We start from the raw sequence: 24,864 nt of genomic DNA, 5'->3' as shown, positions 1-24,864 counted from the left end.
ACGCAGCTGCTGGTTGGAGATCTGCTGTTGCTTTTGTGGTGTGTTTTGGGCCGATACAGGTGACATGAAGTGAGTGAGTTATTGAGTTATTGGTTTGTTGTGTGTGAGCCTTTAGGTGATATCTGCCAATGAAACAGCTGTTTATCATGTTCTCCGCTGAATGTTTTCTGCTCATTTGCATGTCTAAGAAGTCACAAACAATATCAGGACACAAATTAGTTCTGTGCAGCAAAGTTTGAAGTTATGAACGAGCACAAATGAGAACAAAGAAACGTTCTTAATGCTGTCGCTCGCCTCGCTCGGCTGCAGACGCTCATTGTTTGGGTTTTTTCAAAAGAAAATCAGAGCATGATGGGAGCTTTTAAAGATAAACATGGACTCTCACAATAAAAGTGATTATTGAGAAACTGCCAGATCCCGTGTGAAAACAGCAAACCACACCTGAACCCCATTAACCTGTCCTCCATCTGTGCTTTGGTTTGTGTCAGGAGCAGCTTTGGAAGCAGAGAGACGAGGACGAGTTCTCGAAAAAAGACAAAAAAAAAACAATGTTTGTTCTGACTGTGCAGACGGGCTTCTCCTTTAGTTCTGTGTAACATCATATTTAACCCTGTCAAGGTACTCGTGTTGTTTATTTGAACTATTTTGAGGTGATTCACAGTAATTCATGACTTGTGTCATGCTCCCTCTTGCACAAGAAAATAGAAAAAATGTCCTGTCACGACAACCTGTGGTGAAGTGGGTCTGGGAATGTGACACATTGTGTGACATTGTGTAGCAGCTTGGACACAGTTTCTTTTTCCTTTCTTTATTTTTGTCACAGGGTCACCCAGAAGCCCAGATTAATGCTGATGTTGCTCAGCAAGGAGAAACCTCTCCAAACCTGCAGCGTCCCCTGCAGCCTCTAGGGGGCTCCAAAGTGAGTGAATCCCTGCAGAAAGCACCAGAAAGAACCCTTGTGGGTTCTGTAGATGGATGTGACCATGTTTTCCACAGGGGCCCTGATCCTCTTCTGTGTCAATGAGAGAATCTTCAGGGAAAAGCTTTGTTCTTTCTTTTCTATGTTTCTGTTGTTTCTCTCCTTCTTCTTCTTTCTTCCTCCACCGCTCTGCTCCGTCCGTCCTCAGCCTCCCTCCACCTCTCCGCTCCCTCCGTCCTCAGCCTCCCTCTCCTCCCTGGTGTGTCAGCCTGAGCGTGTTTACAGTCTCCTGGACACTCCTCCTGTCAGTCTGCTTGTACAAACCCCAGGGAGACCAGCCTGGATTAATAACAACCTGCTTCAGCCTGTCAGCTCCTGGAGGAGGACGAAAGAGAAGAAGGGAGGGCAGAGGGACAGGGGGGAGGGATGAGAGACACAAGCGGGGGGGGGGGGGGGGGGGCACAGAGACAATATGCAGAGGAATGAAGGCAGGATGCAGAAGGAGGAAGAAAGTTTAGTTTAAAAGGTGAAAGGAGCCCTGAGACACCCGGGGAGACCTGGAGTGTTAATTAGAAAATGATTTTCTCTTCCCCATCTTCATTAGCAGATGGGGCCCACATGACAAAGTAAAGGAGAAGAGTTCCACTTTTATGTTGAACATTTTAAATTGGATATTCTTGTGGTGATGGAGGGGAGTGGTGGGGGTGTTGTTTGTGTGACTATGGTTGAGTTAACCACAGAAACAGATTCCACACACAGCCTTTCTGTTTGTCAGACATCAGATGTCAGTGTGAGACAGTGGTCCTGTGGTTTGGAGGCTGTGGGTCACTGCAGGTTATTGCTGGGACCAGCTGAGGGGAAAACAAGCCTGTAGCTGTCATTGCACTGGATTCCTTTTCGCATTGATTTTAAAATTCTCTTATTTGTTTTTAAATCCTTTCATGGTCTCGCCCCTCAGTACATGTCGGACATGCTCCAGCCCCACTGCCCTGCTCGCTCTCTAAGGTCAGCTGACCAGTCTCTCCTGGTCGTCCCAAAAACACAGAGAAAACGCAGGGGGACCGTTCCTTCTCTGTCGCAGGTCCTAAACTGTGGAACAAACTGCCTTTGCACCTTAGACAGACGGATTCTTTTATGGTTTTTAAGTCATCACTTAAAACATATCTTTTTACTCTGGCTTTTAACTCTCTTTGAGTTGTTGACTTTTACTTGTTTTATTGTTCTTACCCCTGACTGGTGCTTTTATTGTATGGTTTTATATTCCTATGTTTTATCAACTTATATTTATTTTATTGCATTTTATTCTATTTTATTAGTCAATTATTCTACGCTTGGTAGGCTGTGTACAGCACTTTGGCTGACCCTGTTGTCTTTTAAAAGGTGCTCTATAAATAAAGATGGATTGGATTGGATTGGAGCTTTGAAGACAAGAAGGGGTCCAAAACATACTAGTAAGGGTACCTGATGATGTGGCAGTGACTAATTATCTGTCAATGGAAATAGATGGGTGTGAGGAACGTTCATGAAACAGTGGGACGGTTTCAGGGCCCTTGAAGCTGAATAAAGTGCCCGCTCCCTTCTTTTAAGCCGCCCAGCTGACCGACACACAACAGGCTGTGAAAAGATGCACACACACACACACACACTAAACACACTCCTACCTGCTAATATCCACATGCAGTCTTTTTACACTTTGTGCCTCCTTTAATTTAAAATTCTCTCTAAATCGGAAGCTCGACGTTGGTTTAAGGGATTATTTAAGTGGAAAAAATAGAATAAACCACGTGGTGGATTTCTTCTTTACACAGGCTGCTTCCTGTCAGAACCAACGGGCCCATTCACTTTTAATCACAACACTGACACATGCTAACTGCTAATCATACAAACACAGAGGAAACGTTCAGGTACAGGTCGAGGATGGGACTTGATCTCCATCCATATTGAGGCACATGTTCCTGTCTCATGAATGTGCAGCACTCCTTATCTATAGATCAGCACATCCTGCGTGCTTCGACATGCACACAGCAGCCACAACATCAAGGCCGAGTGCAGCCATCCTTTCAGAAGTGAGTAAATCCATCTCTTGTCGATGAACCCATGTTGCATGTTTGGGCTGAGCCTGGCCTGATGTTTCCTCTCCCCAAAGATTAGTTTGCACTTTTATTAACTTCACTGATGTTTGGATCAGACTCTTCTCCTCACTCAGCTTCCAGTAAGTGACTGCAGGCCAGTGACGGACATGTCACCTCCTTGTTAGAGATTAAATCAAACACATAAACAGCAGCTTCGTGTTGCTGCAGGACGTGTGTGGTCGGAACATTGATCAGAACATTGATTAGATTAAAAGATGCAGGCGAAAATGTAGAAACAGCAGAGCTGATATGTCGCAACTGCAGTTTGTTTGTTTAGTGCCTCCATCTTAGATCATCACAGTGTCAGGATGTCTTTGAGGAGACAGGCACAGGCCCACATACAGTGAAAACACACTCCAAGATTTATTGGAGTTACACAGAGGTCCATCAAACAAGGAGGCAAAGATGGTGCCAGGAACCATCGCTAGGATCCAAAAACTGGCTAATATGAAAACAGGCTACGGTACAACAGGGCTAGGCTGGAGACCAAACCCAGTAACCACAGTCATAGGGCAAAAACTAGAGAAGCCAGGAACTAGAAACAGGCTGGTACACTTGGGATGCTCGAAATGGCGTGGAGTGCAGGGGGAGACACACACTAAGTACACGAGGGAAGGGCAGACAACTGGTTTCTTCAGCCATGATGGTGGCTGTGCTGGGTGGTCAGATCCTGATCATCCAATACGTGATCACTGACCTGTGAACTTTTTACTAGGGCTGGAACGGTTCGCTAAATCCACAGTTCTGAGGTCGATGTTTTCGGTTCGGTTCAGTTTTTTTCTACTTTTAACACTCTGGAAATACCAGATGAGCATAAAATACATGTTCTATTTATCCAACATTCAACACATTTAAGAATCAGGTCAGTGTTTCCATCATTATATCAGGTCAAGTCAATTTCATTTCTTTTTAATTTCTATATAGCACCAGATCCTAACAGAAGCCATTTAAGAACCTTTCCTATAGAACAGGTCTACACCTGGTTCTTTATTAAACAAATTGAACAGCTCATGTTATTGATCTTATCTGCACGACAGCATGTCATTTCTCTCTGTGCTGCTGTCTGCGCAGAGGCCCGATGTGTGTACACACACAGACACATGCACAGACACACACACACAGAGACACAGACAAACACACACACAGACACGTGTCTGTCCGACGGTGGGACTAACGACATGCTAGTTGGATAGACTGAACTCTATGACTACGCTAAGCTATGCAATGCTAACGGTACTGATGTCTGTGTTTATATTTTATTTTTGCCATTGAAATATACTATTTACATCCCGCTCTGTGAGCCATGACGGGACCTTCGGCAGCTTTGCGCACGTTTGGACGCAGAGTGCTGTGGGTCTCTGCTCTGCTGCAGCTGAACCTGCTGCCTGAAGCTACAGAGACTGACCGGCTGTGAGTGTTCTGAGGCGGGGGAGGAGCTCACGGCCGCTGCTTGTCGAGGACAGTAGCTGACTGCAGAATGATTTCACCTCAGTCTCCAAACGTCACCAGAGAGAGTCACTAGTTGCTTTAGATTAAAAAAAAGTTTGGAAAGCTGCCAAATGTAGCGAGAGAGACGCCAAGTTGCCAACACTTGTCTCTATGCTGTGGTAAAAACGTAGGTCCAAAACCGAACAGAACACACGCTCCGAACCGAAACACGTGTACCGAACGGTTCTGATTTTTTTCCTGAACCGTCCCACCCCTACTTCTTACAATGTTATCCTGTCTGTCTCTGGACAGTCAGTCATTTCTTATAGTGCAGCATGCTGCTACAGGCCGGCGCTGCCGGGGGTCCCACATGACCGAGCAGTTTCTCCTCTCAGCTTGTTCAGATCTAATACAATCATCTGTAGGCTGCCATGTTTGTCCTCTGTAATGTACGGTGTGAGCTGCATGTTTGCTCCTCTCTCGTTTATCCTCTCTGTCCTGTCTGCCTCTTCTTCTCCTGTTCCTCTGCTCACAGGGGGTCCGGCAGAGACCTTCTCAGACCCCTCCAGGATCCAGTTGCAGGTGGGTGACACAGCACCGTGACAGCAGTTACCTGCAGACTCCACTGAGGGGACGTTTGGTGCAGGTCAGTGACGGACATGTCACCACCACCCTCAGAACATTGATCAGAACATTGATTAGTGTGTCTGTGAGCTGACCACCTGCTGTGGTTTGAAGGGAAAAAACTCTCTTTTTTATCAGCTGTCAGCCAATAAAGTGCTGAGTAATAATCACCCAGAGGGCTGGACCTGACTGCTGCTCTGATAAAGACATGAGCAGAGACGGCACATGAGGAAGACAGTGTGGAGGACACACAGAGTGGACATGGGTCACAGAGCGCTGCTGCTGCTTCTGCCTCTCTGGATCTCAGGTAGGACTCTGCTCCATGATTATTATTATTATTAGCAGCAGTAGTATTAACAGGTTATATTAATAATAATCATAATCAGTAACAACACACACACAACAACCTGTCTACCTAAGAGAATACATAAATAAATAAGAAACAGGAATTATAAGAGTTCTCATTGTACAGTCACATCCTCACAGGCTGTCAAAGTCTCACCGTGCACTGTGAAAATCCAGTGTCCAGAGATTAAAGGCTCTGTAGGAATATTAGAAAGGAGACATCACAAACCTTACTTAACTCTTTATATCCACATAATAATGTGTGATGATGAGAGTGCACACAATGATCAGCAGATGTGTTGATTTACCAGGCCAGGTAAAGGAGGAGAAGAGAGAGAGAGAGGAGGAACGAGAGCGAGAGGATCAAACATGCAGCAAACATCACACATGGCAGGTTATTGTAATGGAATGCTGCAGGCTGTGTATTCCATTTATGTGTTTTTTAGCTGATTGTTGTTCAGGTTAAATATACAGGTGCTACATAGATGAACGACACAGGCTGGTAGACTCTGGGTTTGTCAGAGGGCTGAATGCAGTTCAGCATGCTGATCTGGAGGGAGAGAGAGAGGGAGGGAGAGAGAAAACTACTAACTGGATGGCTGAAGGCTCGTCCTGCCATGAATTCTGGGAACTACAAGTAAACCTGCACTCTGTGACCCTATTAGGAATATATGGGGCCGTTAGAGCCTATCTAGTCTATGTAGAGAGTTTTAAAGTCGATTCTGTATTTTACTGGAGGCCAGTGAAGAGAAGCTCGCCTCACAGCAAGAAGGCTGCTGGTTCGATTCTGACTGTGCCGTTCTGTGTTGAGTCTGCACGTTTGTGCCTGTGTGGGTTTTCTCCGGCCACATTGTGAAGACATGCTTGTTAGGTTAATCGGTCACTCGGAATTACCTGTAGGTGTGAGTGTGAGTGTGAATAATTGTTGGTCTGTGTATGTTGCCCTGCGATGGCCTGGTGACCTGTCCAGGGTGTACCCCACCTCTCACCCGTAGTGACAAAGTGGGTTAATGGATGATGGATGGAAGTTTTTCTGCATCACTCTGAGAGGATGCTCCTGATCTCAGCCATATTACGGAGGTGAAACAAAGTGGTCTTAGAGACCTGTTTAATCTGAGGGATAAACCACATGATCAAAGATAACTCAGAGTTATCACAGTCGTACTGGAGGCCAAAGTAATGCCGTCCAGAGAGAAAGTGTTATCTGATAATTAGGGGTGGGACAGTTCAGGAAAAAAATCCGAACCATTCGGTACACGTGTTTCGGTTCGGTGTGCGTGTTCTGTTCGGTTCTGGACATGCACATCAAGTAATGCAGGGAGGCGTTTTTTACCACAGCATGGAGACGAGTGTTGGTAACTTGGCGTCTCTCTCGCTACATTTGGCAGCTTTCCAAACTTTTTTTAATCTAAAGCAACTAGTGAGTCTCTCTGGTGACTTTTGGAGACTGATGTGAAATTATCTTGCAGTCAGCTACTGTCCTCGACAAGCAGCGACCGTGAGCTCCTCCCCCGCCTCAGAACACTCACAGCCGGTCAGTCTCTGTAGCTTCACGCAGCAGGTTCAGCTGCAGCAGAGCAGAGACCCACAGCACTCTGCGTTAAATCGTGCGCAAAAGCTGCAGAAGGTCCCGTCAATGCTTAGAGAGCGGGATGTAAATAGCATATTTCAATGGCAAAAATAAAAAGAAAACCATGGACATCAGTACCGTTAGCTTGACCTAGCATAGTTATAGACTCCAGTTTATCTTACTAGCATGTAATGAGCAATGATGGATACCAAAGTTAGGATCAGTAATTACTCGATACTAGCATGATGAGATGGATATTTCTGTGGAAGTTTCTCTTAATACCTTCAGCAGCTTTACTCGTATTTACTCGCGGTGCAGACAGCGCTGCTCTCTCACTCTGCTCAGTGCGCAGGCGCACTCCGCCCCTCCTTCTCCACTCTGCCAGAGCAGACGGAGCTCCTGATTGGCTGTAAAGTACAGCTAGAATCATGGAGATGGCAGAGAGGAAGAGGAGCGCTGTTTCACAGCGACAGACAAGAAGAAGAAACTGCTACTTGTGAGGTGTGCAGGAAAGTGACCTGCCGCTGTGGAAACACAACTAATTTACACAAACATAAAGCAGCAGAGCCCAAAGACCTCGAGCTGCAGAGTAAACAGAGGGAGGAGGAAGAGGCAGATCCCCAAACATGAACCAGAGACAGAGGTCACTGACAGAGGCTTTACTGCAAAACACTCATAAATATCCAGGAGATGATTTAAAAAAGTGAAGGTTTAGATTGAGTAATCTGCAGCATGAATTAATGGTGTCTTTCTGAGTGCTGTGATAAGACATGCAATTTTAGCAGAATGACTGAACAGTCATCACATCACCAGCTGAAATAAATCTTGTTTTTCTCAAATTCCAAAATATATCTAATAATGTAATTATATAAGTTTATATAATGATATGTATTTCAGTATGATTAATATAATTATGCTTTGGTGATAACTGTTGAAGGATCTTTATTCTTCATATTTAGGCTACATGCAGGTAGGTGTTAGACTTTTATAAAAGTATCTTAGTCATGCTGTTTCACCTACATGATTCACAAAGAGCCATGGCTGTCACAAGGAGCATCGCTGACATGATTGTGAAGTTAAAATTTCAAACTTATACAGTTCTGCACTTATGTTTGCAGCTTGATTTACTTAACAAATGTTTCTTGTGTATTATTATTCTGCTCATCACGATCAACTATTTAAAGGCAAAAAGAAGGCAAAAAAAATATTTTTTTATGATCATGAAACTTCAAAGTAAAAGTATCGGTATTAGTATCAGCGATACTGGTCCTGTATTTACTTGGTATCGGATCGATACTGAAATCTTCAGTATCACCCACCCCTACAACACACGTTGTCTGTCTGACGGTGTGTCTCTGTGTGTGTCTCTGTGTGTGTGTCTGTGCACGTGTATGTGTGTGTACACACATTGGACCTCTGTGCACAGACAGCAGCGCAGAGAGAAATGACATGCTGCCGTGCAGATAAGATCAATAACATGAGCTGTTCAGTTTGTTTAATAAAGAACAAGGTGTAGACCTGTTCTATAGGAAAGGTTCGCAAATGGCTTCTGTTATGATCTGGTGCTATATAGAAATTAAAAAGAAATAAAATTGACTTGACCTGATATAATGATGGAAACACTGAACTGATTCTTAAATATGTTGAATGTTGGATAATTAGGATGTATTTTGTGCTCATCTGGTATTTGGTGTTAAAAGTAGAAAAAACCTCAACAATGTGAACCGAACCGAACCGAAAACCTTGACCTCAGAACCGTGATACGAACCGAACCGTGGATTTAGTGAACCGTTCCACCCCTACTGATAATCTAGTTCTGAGATGTTTGGGTCCAAAAACAATGACCTGAGTTTTGTCCGAGTTTAACAGTAAAACATTGAAACAACGTCTTCATGAAAACTCTACAAGTCCAGACGCCTGCTTCAATCTTCTCTATGTATCATTATGACCTGGATGACTGAGATTCTTACTCAACATGTAAAACATTGGAGGTCATCCAGTCCTTTAGACATGCCTGTAGTCTGACGGCTCAGTTTCTTCAGGCTTCACGGATAAATACAGCTGGGTATCATCAGCATAACAATGAAAGTTTATGCTATTTCCTAGAGGGAGCATGTAGAGGGTGAACAGGATCGGTCCGAGCACTGAACCCTGTGAAACACCCTGATTAACCCTTGTATGCAAAGAGGAGACATCGTTAACATGAACACAGTGGAGTCTATCAGATATATATGATTTAAACCAGCCTAGAGCTGTCCATGTAATCCTAATCTCGTGTTCTAATCTGTGTAGTAAGATGCTGTGATCTACTGTGTCAAAGGCAGCACTGAGATCCAGTAGAACGAGTACAGAGACGAGTCCATGGTCTGATGCCATGAGGAGGTCATTAGTGACTTTAAGCAGTGCTGTTTCTGTGCTGTGATGGGCTCTGAATGCAGACTGGATCAAGTAGACTGGTCCTATGCAGGTGGTTATAGACTTACAAGTTGTAAGTTGACTTACAACCACTCTTTCAAGTATCTTAGAAATAAAGGTGAGGTTGGAGTTGGGTCTTCTGTCCAGAGCTGAAAAAGCTTCTTCATGTTCCTTCTCTGATCTCCTCCTCAGGGCTCTGCGCTGACGACACACACAGTCCAACAGGTAAACAGAGGAACACATGACATCAGCAGAAGTGTTGTTGTAGAATTCACTTCATGTGTTGGTCCTTTGTGCTTCTGTTGAACAGAGACTGATAAGTTCAGGTTGGTGGAAGGAGCCAGCCGCTGCGCTGGTGGACTGGAGGTAAAGAAAGATGGAGAGTGGAGAGCAAAGTTGTTCGAGTGGAACCTGACAGCAGCAGCTGCAGTGTGCAGACAGCTGGACTGCGGCTCTGTTGTTTCAATGCAAACAACATGGAAGTCCTCTCACTACATGTACCTCAACTGTTCAGGTCAGTGTCTCTAACTGTGGTGGTAAACTGTGTCATGAAGGAGGAGACATGAACCATGTGAGCACATATAGGGTTAATATCAGTCTATAAGACTTTAAATAACATATGAACTGAGGAACCAGTTTACTGTCTACATTATACCAACAAACCACCCCCACTCCTTTCTACAGAGTCTGTCAGACTGGTTGAAGGGATTAACGTGTGTTCAGGCAGACTGGAGGTGAAGTCTGACCAGTCCTGGTCCTCAGTGTGTGAAGATGACTTTAACCTGCAGAATGCAGAGGTGGTCTGCAGGGAGCTCGGCTGTGGGGCTCCTTCAGTCTTCAAAGGGGGACTCTATGGAGCAGCAGAGGCTCCAGTGTGGATGAGGAGGTTCCAGTGTGGAGGCCATGAGTCTGCTCTGCTGGACTGTGGAAGCTCACAGTCCACAGAGAACAGCTGCTCAGCTGGAAAAGCTGTTGGACTCACCTGCTCAGGTACAGCTGCAGCTTTCATTTCAGGTTCTGAACTTCTCTTCTGTTTCAATCACTTTCACTAATCAATCACTTTGATCAGATCCTGGTGATTTACGCTTGGTGGGAGGAGCTAACCGCTGCTCTGGTAGACTAGAGCTGAAACACAATGCAGAGTGGAGGGAGGTGTACATATCGTACTCTGACTGGCCCCTGAAGAAAGCAGCTGTAGTATGTCAATGGCTGGACTGTGGCTCCCCAGTTTCAACATCCTTTAGAGATCTTTCCTCAATGCAGCCCATGTGGAACATAATCACTTCCTGCTTCAAGTATGGATCCATTACAAAGGAATGTGTTCGAGGCAGTGACATGAGCTCTAAAATTCTGGAAATGTCCTGCTCAGGTAAGTCCATGAATGTCTCTTATGGTAAAGTGATGTTACTCTGTTCCAGTGTCCACAGCTGATGACATCACACTGACCTGTAACACTCTCCACAGACTGCACCCTGATGCTGGCTGGCAGCAGCAGATGCTGGTTGTCTTACTGTCTCCCACCTTTCCTCTAACTTTTTACAACCCAGCTATGAAAATGGATCACATGTTCTGTCTGTCTGTCCTTCCGCATCCACAGACTCTGTCAGACTGGTTGAAGGGACTAACGTGTGTTCAGGCAGACTGGAGGTGAAGTCTGACCAGTCCTGGTCCTCAGTGTGTGAAGATGACTTTAACCTGCAGAATGCAGAGGTGGTCTGCAGGGAGCTCAACTGTGGGGCTCCTTCGGTCTTCAAAGGGGGACTCTATGGAGCAGCAGAGGCTCCAGTGTGGATGAGGAGGTTCCAGTGTAGAGGCCATGAGTCTGCTCTGCTGGACTGTGGAAGCTCACAGTCCACAGAGAACAGCTGCTCAGCTGGAAAAGCTGTTGGACTCACCTGCTCAGGTACAGCTGCAGCTTTCATTTCAGGTTCTGGACTTCTCTTCTGTTTCAATCACTTTCACTAATTAATCACTTTGATCAGATCATGTCAATGTCCAACTGGTGGGAGGAGTTAACCGCTGCTCTGGTACACTGGAGGTTAAACACAATGGAGAGTGGAGGGAAGCAGCTTCCACATACACCGACTGGACCCTGAAGGACGCAGCTATAGTATGTCAATGGCTGGACTGTGGCTCCCCAGTTTCAACATCCTTTAGAGATCATTCCTTAATGCGGCCCGTGTGGAACATGATCTCTTCCTGCTTCAAGTATGGATCCATGATAAAGGAATGTGTTCAAGGCAGTGACATGAGCTCTGAAATTCTGGAAATGTCCTGCTCAGGTAAGTCCATGAATGTCTCTCATAGTAAAGTGATGTTACTGTGTTCCATTGTCCACAGTTGATGACATCACACTGACCTGTAACACTCTCCACAGACTGCACCCTGATGCTGGCTAGCAGCAGCAGATGCTGGTTGTCTTACTGTCTCCCACCTTTCCTCTAACTTTTTACAACCCAGCTATGAAAATGGATCACATGTTCTGTCTGTCTGTCCTTCTGCATCCACAGACTCTGTCAGACTGGTTGAAGGGACTAACATGTGTTCAGGCAGACTGGAGGTGAAGTCTGACCAGTCCTGGTCCTCAGTGTGTGAAGATGACTTTAACCTGCAGAATGCAGAGGTGGTCTGCAGGGAGCTCGGCTGTGGGGCTCCTTCGGTCTTCAAAGGGGGACTCTATGGAGCAGCAGAGGCTCCAGTGTGGATGAGGAGGTTCCAGTGTGGAGGCCATGAGTCTGCTCTGCTGGACTGTGGAAGCTCACAGTCCACAGAGAACAGCTGCTCAGCTGGAAAAGCTGTTGGACTCACCTGCTCAGGTACAGCTGCAGCTTTCATTTCAGGTTCTGAACTTCTCCTCTGTTTCAATCACTTTCACTAATCAATCACTTTGATCAGATCCTGATGATGTCCGCTTGGTGGGAGGAGCTAACCGCTGCTCTGGTAGACTGGAGCTGAAACACAATGGAGAGTGGAGGGAAGTGGACATATCGTACTCTGAGTGGACCCTGAAACAAACAGCAGTAATGTGTCGTAGGCTGGTTTGTTTTTCCCCCTTTTCAGCATCAAAAAGAGATTATTTCACTGGTCGACCTGTGTGGAAGATCCGGTCTTCCTGCATTCAGCATAAATCCATGATGAAGGAATGTGTTCTGAAGGATTCTTTCAGCTCTTCCAGTTTGGAAATCACCTGCATGGGTAAAACTGACTGACTAACTTAAAGTAATGTTGCTGTGTTCCATTGTCAAGACATCACATTGAACTGTGTGTTACCATGTGGCTCACACCAAATGACCCCATTTGGTGTGAGGTGCACAGTTTGGCCGGTGTGTGTCTGCATCGACACACACGGCAGCTTTGACTCAACACATCCTTTCATTTCTCTGCTAGTTTGGCTAATCTTCTCCTCTCTGTTCACAGAGCTGCTCACTCGCCCAAACGTCTCCCTCTCTCCCTCCACTGACGGGGTCTCCCAGGCCGAGCAGCAGGGCTTTTGGGTGCTCATTGGCTCCACCTTCGGCATCATGTGCTCCATTGAACCGCAGTACCAAGGAGGTTCCTTCCAGCTGATGTTCACGTCCTCCAACACAGCACAGAACTACACCCTGCCAGCTGTCAATCACTCCGCCATTTTCCTGTTCTCTGCTGCAGACCACACCCACCGAGGAACCTACACCTGTGTTTATCACAACCACGTTTGGTCCCGTGACTTCTCCTCTGTGAGCCAGCCGCGCTCTCTGGCCGTCTTAGGTAACTTCATAGAGTCCAGCAGGAGCTGTGACGGCCACAGGATAGTTTCAGTGCTGAAGGAAATGACTGTGACAGCACATGACCACATCATGTGTCTCCATCTGTTTCAGCCCCTCTGACAGAGCTGATCATCAGGGTCACTGTGGTCCTGCTGGCTATGACGTCCTCCATCACTGCCATCTGCTGCTACTATAAGGTACTGCACGTGTTGTGTCTGATCTGTTCAGTTGAAGGAGAAACATCATTTCAGTGATTTTTAGACGTGTTTGCTGTCGTATCTTTCAGCCGAAGCTAGACTGACCAGAGAGCAGAGATGATGGTCTTGGAGGATCCAGAACTGAAGGCTGGAGGAAAGAGTTGGACCTCCAGACCTCTTTGACGCTGAAGAGGACTTTCAGGTCTTTCTGTTGGGAGAAGGGCTTCAAATTACAGCAGCTTTGTTTTCAGCTTTAACAAGCAGCTTTTTACAATGGTCACAATAAAGAGTTTTGCACTGACTGAGTGTGTGCGTCCTGTTCTTAGAGTCATCATAGAGTGTGTGTCAGCAGCTCCTCTCACTCTTCGTTCAGCCAGATTTTTGTCCTCTTGGTCCCTGTTGGACCTCTGCTAAACAGGACACTGCAGACTGGAACAGACATAAACAAACAGCAGATCATTAGGAGCCATGTTACTCTTCATAGCAGCCAGGGATTCATCACGGTCTCATTACTCTGCATCATGTCGGGACTTTTCAGGTCTCAAATATATTCCTGGGAACCAGCATGGTCTCATCGTGTCACTGTGCAACAGTAATCTATCTATTATTTTGTGCACATTGTTCGTCATTTCAAATGAAAAAATCTGAGAATGATCAATTAGGACCCGGTTGCACGCGAGATGGACACGGTGTCCAAGCAGTGGAGCAGAGAGGAGGCCATCAGGTTGAAGGCACGCCTCGATAGGATGCATCTGCATCATTAATTAGACATTAGCATCCTACCGACATCAGAGTCCTACCTGAGCTCCAGAGAGGCAGAAGCAGCAGCAGCGCTCCTCCACACTGTCTTCCTCATGTGCCGTCTCTGCTCATGTCTGCTCTGGGGGATTTCTGCTCGGCACTGTATTTGAACTCTGATTTTTATTTTTTTAGATACTTTATTAATTTATTATTTATTAAAATTCTTTACGGCTGCTGCCAAGCAGTGTCATACAATGACTAGCAAGGCTTGGTCTGATAAATGAGAGGTGAAACATTTAAACTTCAAACCACAGCAGGTGGTCTGCTCAGCTCACAGACGCACTAATCAATGTTCTGATCAGTGTTCCCAGGGTGGTGGTGACATGTCTGTCACTGACCTGCACCAAACAGCCACAGACGTGCACCATCGTTTCACAGAAAACCCCACAGTTTCCATCAGATGTGCTTTAGTGTTTTTTACATGATCACATGATGCTGATGAGGCTGCTGATGTGATAAATATAGAGCAGGTGGCAGGACGAGGGTTTGATAAACCACACATACATGTGCAATATCTGATGTTCGTCTGTGTCTCTCACACTGTTCCCACGGTCATAAAACTAGAAGTAACTTTTGGAGCCCCCAGAGGCCACAGGGGGAACTGCAGTTTGTAGTTTGTATGGGCTTCATGTCTGAGCTGTGGAGGTTGCTGCTTGGTCTCCATCACATCACAAAACCATGACGGTTAAGGCAGTAACACACACTGTAGTTCCTCCTGTGGCCTCTGGGGGCACTATTGTGAGAGAAGACACAGAGGAAACAGACAGACATACTGATATCAAGAGTCTGCTGGCTGTTAACGGAGGAAGATCTCATAACACCTACCGTACTTCAATAGACCGCTTTTGTCTCCTCTATCCCTCCCCCGCTCCAACCACACCTCCACCCTCCCCCTCCAACGACCTCTCAGCTCTCCCCTCCTCCCCCTACTGTGAGACCACTGGACCAAACAGGACTACAGTTTAACACCCCTTTGACACTCAGCAGCAGACAGCAGACTGAGCTGGAGGACCAACAGCACAGCTGTGTACAAGAAGGCCTGCAGCAGACTCTACTTCCTGAGGAAGCTGAGCTCCTTCATCGTGTGCATCAAGATGCTGGAGATTTTTTACCAGTCTGTTGTTGCAGCACTCTGTTCTCCTCTGTGGTCTGCTGGGGGGCAGCATTGCAGCCAGTGACACCAACAGACTGAACAAACTGATCAGGAAGGCCGGCTCTGTCATTGGCTGCAGACAAGAGACCTTTGAAGCAGTGGTGGAGAGGAGGACACTAGGACATTGAGGAAACTAATGGGTAACAACCCTGACTTCTTCAAAATAAAATAGTTCCTGTCTGTAAAGCGTGTTACACCACTGAACCAAAACATCTCTCAACAAAGGCCAAGTGTGGTTAAATATGTGATGAAGGGAGACAACCAGAGGATGAGTGTAGAGTTTTTGCAGTGGCTCTGATGTCACACATCAGAAACTAACTCAGTTGGTTTTAAGAGACTCAGGTGGAATATAGACCTGGTGCCCTGTGGACACATTTTCTTTTGTTAGAAAAGAGGGAACTTTATGACACAGCTGAGCTACAGTCACCTGACAAACAAGAGTCTGTCAGCCAATCAACAGAAGGAACGATTATGATCAATGTTTCTGACACAGACATGATGTGGTCAAAGGGAGGAGCCTGACAGCAGACTGTAAGACTGAGCTGAGATACAACATAACACTCATCAGCAGCAGATCCACACTGACAGCTTCACTGATCAACTCTGTAAGAGACAAACATGTCCATACACTGTGCTTGGTAAGAACCTTTACAGCTTTTACACACATATAGTGTTTGAATAATAAGTTCAGCTTCAAGTCTGATTAAACAGAAATAAACAGTTTTGTCTTTTTTATCTTAGTGTCTATATTTACAATCTGTTGTTTGTTTCATTAGTTCTAGATGTGTGGTCTGTTAACTGTGTCCTCAGTGTGACTTTTAGCAGGAAGTTTCTAATTATGAATAAAACAGACAGCTGAAGGAAACCTTTAACTGATCTGATCTGTTCTGGCTGCAGTGTCTGACATGCAGGGTTGAGTCTCAGTGACGGACTGACTTCAGGTTCAGGGTTAGTGTTTGTGCTGCTGTTACAATAGAGGAGTTCAAAGTTGACAATAGTCTGTGCTGTTTTGTTTTTTAATCACAATTCAAGAACGTTATTTACTTATTTACATGATCGATACCTGAAGAAACTCCTCGAGGCCCCTGTGTTTCTGTGTCACTGGTCTTTTCAATCCAAGGACCCCCAGGTGGCCTTTATGATCATTTATAATATTTTTTTTTATTTCTCATCTCCACAACTGCTCAGTTGAAGCTGGTGAATCTGGATGGGGAATAGGATTCCTCTAATTATCACCGTCCATTCAGAAGCATTCAGGAGTTACAGCCTTAGTATGTCCACGGGTTGTCCAAAGTGTCCGATTTGAGTCTCCAACACCTGGACATACCCACTGAAACCTGTTAGTCATTTTGTTTACAGTTGCTATGACATTTGAACTGGGAATAGGTAAGACTGTCATATCTCCAAGCTGCAGGTATATGCAGCATTCTTTTTACATAAAATGTCCAGAGAGGCAACGAAACCTCTTCATTTCTCTGTTATCTTCACAGAGACGTTTGTATGTACTCCAAGAGTTTCAGAGCAGCTTTAAATTTAATTGGGCTATGCCTTAGATGGATGATCACTAGGAGAGTTGTCCAAGGAAAATATATATATAAAGTAATGTGGATATAAGAATATATGGATATTTACATTTTTACATTACATGTACACAACTTATAAATCATGATGTAACCATTGACCTCCTCTAGCTAGTCTGAATGTGCAATAAACCAAAACAAACTAAACTGTTGTAACTGTAGCAGTAAGAGGCAGAACTGCATGATATTATCATAACATTAGTATGCACAATTACTGCCATTAAAATGAATTCAATATCTTATAGCTACAGGCAGTTGTGAGAGTACAGTTTACTTACTGAACTTAAACACTTTGTTAGTACTGACAAAGGCTCCTGATACACATCGGCAGTCTGTTACTGCAGCTGCTGTCTGTCAGCTCAGCTCAACACTCAGTCTAGGTGTTTTTGTGGATTTATCCTCATAAATAAGAACTGGTGACAAGTCAATTTATCTGAAAATCATGTTGAAGATGATTAATGTGTCATTAAACTCTCCAACAGAACCAGAGGAACCAGACCCTGAGGATTGTTCTGGCTGGGAAAACTGGAGTTGGGAAGAGTTCAGCAGGAAACACCATCTTAAGGGAAAAAGTCTTTAAGTCTCAGCTGTCTTCTTCCTCTGTGACAGAAGAGTGTCAGAAGGAAACAAAAGTGTTTGAAGGTCAAATCCTGGCTGTCATTGATACTCCAGGTCTGTTTAATACTAACAAAGCTGAAGAAACGGGGAATGAGGCACGCCCCTGATTTCATGGAGCAGTGGGGTACAGTGGGGGACTAAGTCCATTTCTTTCTCTGCTCCTGGTCCTCATGTGATCCTGGTTGCACTTCAGCCGAACAGGTTTACACAAGAAGAAAAACAAACAGTGAAAATCCTAAAGGAGATGTTTGGAGAAAAATCAACAGACTACATGATGGCCTTGTTCACCCATGGAGACAATTTGGAAGAAGAAGAAGGACTGACCATAGATACATTCATTGGTCAGAATAAAGATCTCTGTGACTTTGTCAATCAGTGTCATGGAGGGTATCATGTCTTCAACAACAGAAACAAAGAAGATCCCTCTCAGGTCAGAGAGCTGCTGAAGAAGATCAATGAAATGATTGAGAGAAATGGAGGAAGCTGTTACACCAATGAAATGTTCCAAGAGGCTGAGAGAGCCGTAAAAGAAGAGAAGGAAGACTCCTGAGAGACTCCACTTAGTATTTCGTGGGAATTAATTAGTATTTTCTGCGCACATTATACATGTTTCGTGGCCACAAATTATTTATTTTTTTACCATGTCATCAGAGGGGCTCCGTACAGACCTTCTCAGCTCTGTGTAACAAAGAATTCCCAGTCTGAATGCATTAGCCATGTGTGTCATGAATTGAGAGGCTCTGATGATGACTGCTTGTATTAATAGATTGAGGTTATAATAAACACATTCTGCATCGCTCTGAGAGGAGAGAGGAGGAGGGCCAACCTGACTGATGTACTACTGATAAGATAAGATAAGATAAGATAAGATAAGATAAGATAAGATAAGATAAGATAAGATAAGATAAGATAAAACTTTATTAATCCCGAAGGAAATTCTTGTGCCAGAGGTATCAAGTTACATTAAATGCAGTTAAGTACAGAGGATGAAAGTATAAAAGTATAAAATGGAAATTTTGTCTCTCCCCTGGTTCTGTTTTCAGGGGGAAACATGTACACACGTCCATTGTTTAATATGCAAACACATCAAAAGTTTTGACATGTGACACGTGTAACAATACACACACACACACCTTAGTGTGTGCTGTCCTCCTCTAGAAGTCCATTCTCCTTCAGCACAGCACTGACAGCAGGTATGAGGCGTGCACTGTAGTCAAGCAGTCTGCCATCATAAATCAGCTGTTCCGGCTTTAGGTGAGGCTGCCTTGGACCTCTGCACAGACAGAAAAAAAAAACAGTTGGAGACAAAATTATTAGACTCCAATAATTTAGTTGGAACAACTTTCTACAGATGTGTGTCAGGCTCAGTGCATCACAGGCCATCCTGACATACAATCCTAGCATTAGCGCTGCACATTGTTAACACATAGGAGTAAGCATACACTTCCTGTGACCAGGAGACTCTGCTGTCCACCCCATACCTTGTGTGATACATCCGCACCATGTTCCTGTCAACCCAGGAGCAGCCATGTTGTGAGTGAAGCACTCCGTGGACGGTGGCGGTGAACACAGCTCGCGGGTTGACGATGATCTTGAAGTTGCTGTAGTGAGTCTCTGGAATGATGGGTTCCTGGTACAGGTGGGACAGGATGTCCACCCCAGACACATTCAGCCAGCTGGCCAGCAGTGTTGGGGGGTTTGGAGGAGGCCGTTTGATGGTGTTAGGGAAGACGTTATTCTCAAACATGTAGCACCGGTCAACACCATACTTCTGCTCCAGCTGTGGCAGCAGCTCCGACCAGCTGGTGAGAGAAAAACATCCACATTTAGCGCAGTGAAGGAGTCACTTTACTGTGAATACTCATCCAGGAAGAAGACTGTACCTGCTGACTGACTGAGGCAGGATGAGTTCGTCCATGTCCTGCAGCGCCACGTATCTGGACCGGTACATGTACCTGTACAGACAGTCATTGAGAGCCGCAATCTGACCAAAGTAATGGAGGTCACCTGGACCGAGTGAAGGCACAAAGCTGCGAGAGACGTTCAGATATCTGGACAGACTCCAAGGAATCACCTCCACGAGGCCTGAGAGGGAGGAGCAGGAGTGTGGGTTCAACCTCAAGCTCGACAGCTATCAAACCACTTTATAGCAACTGGCTAGCAAGAAAGCTAAGCAGGATATTGGTGTTAACATTAGCTTTTAAATGCGAAGATAAGCAATGCAGCAGCTGGATCAGCCTGGGAATATGGATGAATCAGAATTAATGAATGAATTATCCACCAAACCCATATGGTCCATCAGTAGGTAGCTAGAAAGCTAATGTTAGCTAGAGTTACACACATTTTTGCTAGGCCTACTGTATCACACCTATTCCAAATGATTGAATAAATAAAGATGTGCACTAGGACAGCTCCCCAAAAATCAGGCCAAAACATCTGGATCGCCACCTGGTGGCTGGCTGCAGACAGCGTCCTGACACCTTCTATCCCTGTCTAATGGAGCTTAGTGGAAGTTCGAGCAGGAAGACCTTTCTGTTGTCTTAATGTCGTTACTTTCTCTGTTCCTGTCCTTCTGTCTCAGTCTTCTCCTGCTCTCCGCCGTCCTCTGGTCACACAGTGGCACTGAGAGAGAGAAGCATGCATGGATGAATAAAACAGGCACAGAAACACCGTACTCCACCTTTGTGTGTGTAGTAGTCCAGGATGCGCTGCGTCTCAGGGCTGCAGCTCGTTTTATAGACCACCACTCTGTCCACCCCCAGTAACTGCATCATCTCCAAACTCTGCACAAACTATGAGACAAAGGCACATGTAAGCAGTTCACACACACAGTAAAGTTTGTTATTGATGAGATGGTACCTGCAGCACGTTGGTGAAGTCGAACATGGTGGAGAGGCAGATGGTGAAGTTGTATGGAAAGGCGTCACTCTTCACATTCTGGTTCTTCACCTCCAGGAACTCTCTGTCCACTTCACCAAGAGGTCACATGAAGGTGTGTTTGATTTGCAGCATTAATTCACTTCAGTTAATCAGTTACCCAAGAGTTCAGCAGTGAGTTATTGTTCTCCTAAAATATTCAACCTTTTACAGGGTATATGTAGGAATCCTGAAGTTAATTTCAATACCTTTTTAAGACTTTTAAAAACACTTTTAACAGTTAGGTAGTTTGCAGTTGAACAGAAATGAGGTAAGCTGAATACATTAAACTTAACGTAGGTATATTGATTCCCTTCATGCAGTTTTCAAATTAGTAGTAATTTGTAATTAGGTAAATAATAATTAAGTAAATAAGTCATTAATAGGTTGCTAAATCCAGACAGCTATTGGAAGTGCACAGTAGTCTGCCTTTGACTCATTTATAGGAATTTATGTGCGGTGAAGCCATGTGTGTCGTGTGAGCCTGTTGAGTTGTGTGGGTCTCGCTCTCAATGCGTGAGCCGAGAAATTCAAGAGGCAACGTAACACTAAAAACATAGTGAATTAAGTAGGCCCGTCTCTCATGGTTGGCAACAAACACTGCATTGTGGTTATTAGACAGCGAATAAACACGCACTGGCATGTTGTACTATATTTATTTCAGGAAACCCAGATTTTCAGAAAATCCAGTCTGTAACCTGTGACCCAAGAATCGACAATATTTCAGAGCTAAATGTCTCAAAGTCGGCTTTCAGGGGAGTTTGTGTGCTTTTCAGGACAATAACTTATTACACCATGATCAAAATTTTGGACATGTGCCTAGTATGGGCACGGCTCTAGACTAACTGGTTTCACCGGTGTGCCTTTTTTTCTTAGGTGCACCAGCACAAAATTTAGGTGCGCCGCATCACCACCCACACACTTAACACCGCAGTTTGTTCTTAATCACTGTCCATATATTTGTGTACACATCAGTACATTCTATATGAACAGGCTTAATAATCACATATCATCCTGAAATTGATTTGGACCTTGTGTAATGAACAGTTATATAAAAATATTTTAATGCTGATAGTACTCATTCAAATCATGGACAAACTAGCCAACAAGTCTGCCTGTCAGAAATCCACAATGAAGATTCAAAGTTCATACAGCACACTTCATTTCCCTGTTTTCTTTCTCTCTGTATTTTCTGGCTGTTGCTCCTCACTTATCTATCTGCCAAAGGGAATTAAAAATGATTTAAATTATATACACCTTTATTTATTTAATAGTTGTGATTGAGATATATATTTTGTTTTCTTCAGCACGTTTCTAATGCAGCTACAGTATCTCTTCTCTCTCTATGTCCGTGTTCTTCTTCTTCTGGATTTTCAGCAGACTCGGTCTGACTGCAAATTTACACACACACACACACACACACACACACACACACACACACACGGGGTCCCGCACTTCACCGTCTCTGATATGAGCCTGACATGTGTCTGTTGTTGGACCAATACTTCAATACTTTTTAAGGGCCTTAATTTTCCTACAATTGATTTATCAACTTTTAATACTTTTTAAGACCTCTTGGACACCCTGTTTTATTATTCAAACAGGACTTTGTGCTCACCCTGTGGTTCTGAAAATGTGGCCTGTGGAGCTTCAGTACCATCAGAGCTGCCTGCAGCAGAGGTCACGGTGATGCGGGACGGCGCCTCACAGCCTGATGGAACAGGACACATGATGTCGGCCGTCCCGTAGGCGAAACCAAAGTGATCTGTGTTCATTTTGCAGACGCCGTCAGAGATGTGCAGCTGCTCCTGACAGCAGAAGAGGCAGCGATACGCCACCGCCTCACTCCGCAGCACCACAGCAATAACACGGACCTGCAGAGGAACACAGGGTTCTAACCGGATGCTCGTGGATGCTGAACCTGCTCTGTACCTGCTCAGTGTACTGACCTCCTTTCTGTCTGTGCGGTGCTCCAGATACGCTGAAAACAGCAGCGTCTTCGTCCCATTCACCGTGACCACTGATGCTTGTGGTCCTCCTCCCTGAAGAACTGCATGAGACCAGGTGTTAACCCCCCCCCACAACACAAATAAATGTTCAAGTTGGAGGTAACACACATTCAAAGAATACTTCTTACAGGAACACTGTGGTCGTGTGATCTGGTGGTGTTGAATAAAAGAAATACAATTTGCATACAAAAGTAGAAATATATTGAAGAAGTCCTCTAGACAGAGAGGTGTGTTTTATTGTTATCGTCTTTCAATTCATCTTAGGCTTGGTCTCCCTGAGTCACATGGTAGTGAAAAGTCCAACTTTATGTAAATGTTTGATCATTTTAATGTTCACTCATATCTCCACGTTGCATAAACGGAATAAATATTTTCAGCGTTGTGCCCTGAAACTTGAACCGATCTTTCAAACAGGTTTGACATGAAACTAAAGTTATCCAGCAGAACAGGAAGCTACAAGGTTTCATTTTACATTTCTAAGAAGCTTTAGTAGTTTGTTTTTTAAGAGTTTAAATCGAGGCAACTGGACTCCTGCAAGATCCACCCACAGAGGTCCTGAACACATAAAACTCAGATTCCGAACCAGAAAAGTAGCAGAACTGAAGAAGCCACTTGGGGGAGCGGCGAAACGTCTTCAAAAAACAATCCTTGAGTCCAGTTGCCTCGATTTAAACTCTTGGAAATGACTATGACCTGGATGAATGAGAGCATATGCAGATATAAGCTTTAGTAGTGTGTAGTGTTCAGTCACTTACCCTGATGACCCACACTACAGGAGTGTTGTGGCACAGTGGTTCTTTGGTAGTAGAAGGTCCTGGGCTGGAAGGTCCAGTAGTCCCTGCAGACAGAAGAAAGGTTCAGCTGAGATCACGAGTCATTTTAAACTGCAGTTTGAAGAGATAAGAAGGTTTGGGCTTGTATGTTTTACTGCTGGGTGTAATTTACATCTAATATGAAGCAGGTGTATGCTGAAAAGTCAGACTAGTATCCATGGTCATTATAACATAAATTGATGATCGACCAGGAGTATCCGGTCAGAAAGAGTCGAACAAAATCAAATTCATACACTGAATCAGATCAGAGGAGTGATTCCACCCACCTGTAGTTTCCAGATCAGCAGCGTGACAGAGAGGACGGAGAGGACAGCAGTGATGAGCATGAGTTTGAACCTTTTGAGCACAGGCGGCTGCTTCTGACTCATCTTTTTTTTTTTTTTTAATGTATAATTCTTTATTAGTCCCACAGAGGGGAAAGGCTCTGCCAAGCAATGTCATACACCAGTCAGGAGGCAATGTGGGTGGGAGTACAGTAGTGAGGAGTTGGACAACCCTGCTCTACCACTGAGCCACTGGTGCCCTCTTCTTGGTGCTGCTGCTCTGCCCTGATTCAGATGGAAAAACCAGCAGGTGAATAGTACAGTTCCTCTTACACATAATATTATGCAAATGTTATTCCTTTTGCCTCATATACAGTGAAAGGTTACATTGTTTTTTTTTTTTGTCATTTGAGTATTTCAGATCCTGTATGTTACAGTCGGTGCTCAGCCTGAACGTGTCACATCCAAACATTCAAAATAGCTTAATTTAATGATTACCCCTTCATCACGTAGGAACACATCTTCAAAATATTTATTTTTTACAGTTCTGTGTTCAGAGAAGACTGCAGCCGTTTAACCTTCAGGTACACACCTATGACTTTCACTTTTTATGCACCGAGATAAATTCCAAATGTTTGTTTTGCAATGTGGAAATAAATATGAAACTTACTTTTCTTGGAGCTGTCTGATGACAGAGTGTGTATATGTACCCACGAGGTCGCAGACATCCAGATGACTGCTTGTATTAACAGATTGAGTTTATAATTAGCACAATCTGTATCACCCTGAAAAGGAGGAGGGGCATCCTGACTGATTTACATGGGATGGAAATTTCTGCTCACTTGTTGGCAGCAAACACTTTATGCAACACGTCGAAATGTTAGGACATGTTTGAACCAGAAACTGGTTCACCCGAAGGACAAAACTCCCAGGGAGAAACACAGCAATGTGATATAAGCAGTCCAGTGCAGTGAGGAATGCTCTGATCTGTACATTGGAGAAACTAAACAACCACTCCACAGAAGAATGGCTCAGCACAGGAGAGTCCTCAGGACAAGACTCAGCTGTTCACCTCCACCTCAAAGAGAAAGGACACTCCTTTGAGGACAACAATGTCCACATCCTAGACAGAGAGGACAGGTGGTCTGAAAGAGGAGTCAAGGAAGCATCTATGTGAAACTGGAAGAACCTTCCCTTAACAGAGGTGCTGGCCTCAGACATCATCTTTCTACCACAGACAATGCAGCTTCCATCCATCCCAGGAAGCTTCACTCCAAGAACAAAGGACTGTCCACCTGTCCCCGCCCCACCACAG

General features: G+C 44.7%; 3 protein-coding genes across 4 annotated transcripts in view; 1 reads left to right on the top strand and 2 right to left on the bottom strand.

Moving 5' to 3' along the window:
• LOC114444595 (scavenger receptor cysteine-rich type 1 protein M130-like) overlaps positions 1–13,596 on the top strand; it is a 493,351-nt gene extending 479,755 nt beyond the window's left edge. For both annotated transcript variants that reach the window (XM_028419276.1, XM_028419277.1), the window contains 9 exons: positions 10,118–10,423; positions 10,503–10,802; positions 11,031–11,336; positions 11,416–11,715; positions 11,944–12,249; positions 12,329–12,628; positions 12,851–13,180; positions 13,291–13,376; positions 13,466–13,596. In XM_028419276.1, the coding sequence (XP_028275077.1) occupies positions 10,118–10,423; positions 10,503–10,802; positions 11,031–11,336; positions 11,416–11,715; positions 11,944–12,249; positions 12,329–12,628; positions 12,851–13,180; positions 13,291–13,376; positions 13,466–13,480 (2,249 nt within the window). In that variant the 3' untranslated portion in view covers positions 13,481–13,596. The remainder of the gene's footprint in view (positions 1–10,117; positions 10,424–10,502; positions 10,803–11,030; positions 11,337–11,415; positions 11,716–11,943; positions 12,250–12,328; positions 12,629–12,850; positions 13,181–13,290; positions 13,377–13,465) is intronic.
• The window catches only part of LOC114444601 (scavenger receptor cysteine-rich type 1 protein M130-like), a 902,860-nt gene that overhangs the window by 429,589 nt on the left and 448,407 nt on the right, over positions 1–24,864 (bottom strand). The window lies entirely within an intron of this gene.
• LOC114444619 (uncharacterized) lies at positions 18,551–22,225 on the bottom strand. Its single transcript, XM_028419344.1, has 6 exons — positions 22,063–22,225; positions 20,388–20,497; positions 20,209–20,320; positions 19,412–19,613; positions 19,010–19,330; positions 18,551–18,801 (listed from the first exon to the last, which is right to left on the bottom strand). The coding sequence occupies exons 1-6, from the start codon at positions 22,217–22,219 to the stop codon at positions 18,663–18,665; spliced, it is 1,041 nt and encodes a 346-aa protein (XP_028275145.1). The 5' UTR covers positions 22,220–22,225; the 3' UTR covers positions 18,551–18,662.

This window comes from Parambassis ranga, chromosome 13 (genome assembly GCF_900634625.1).
Source record: "Parambassis ranga chromosome 13, fParRan2.1, whole genome shotgun sequence".
NCBI classification, from domain to species: domain Eukaryota; kingdom Metazoa; phylum Chordata; class Actinopteri; family Ambassidae; genus Parambassis; species Parambassis ranga.
This window is presented reverse-complemented; position numbering and strand designations above follow the sequence as displayed.

Bases quoted from the DNA above. Each gene is read 5' to 3' on its own strand.
- LOC114444619 (XM_028419344.1), bottom strand. From the start codon at position 22,219: ATGAACACAGATCACTTTGGTTTCGCCTACGGGACGGCCGACATCATG. The intron at 20,498-22,062 runs GTGAGCACAAAG...CTCTTGGTGAAG, and splicing joins CACATTTTCAGAACCACAGG to TGGACAGAGAGTTCCTGGAG. The intron at 18,802-19,009 runs GTATGGGGTGGA...CTGTCTGTGCAG, and splicing joins GTGCGGATGTATCACACAAG to AGGTCCAAGGCAGCCTCACC.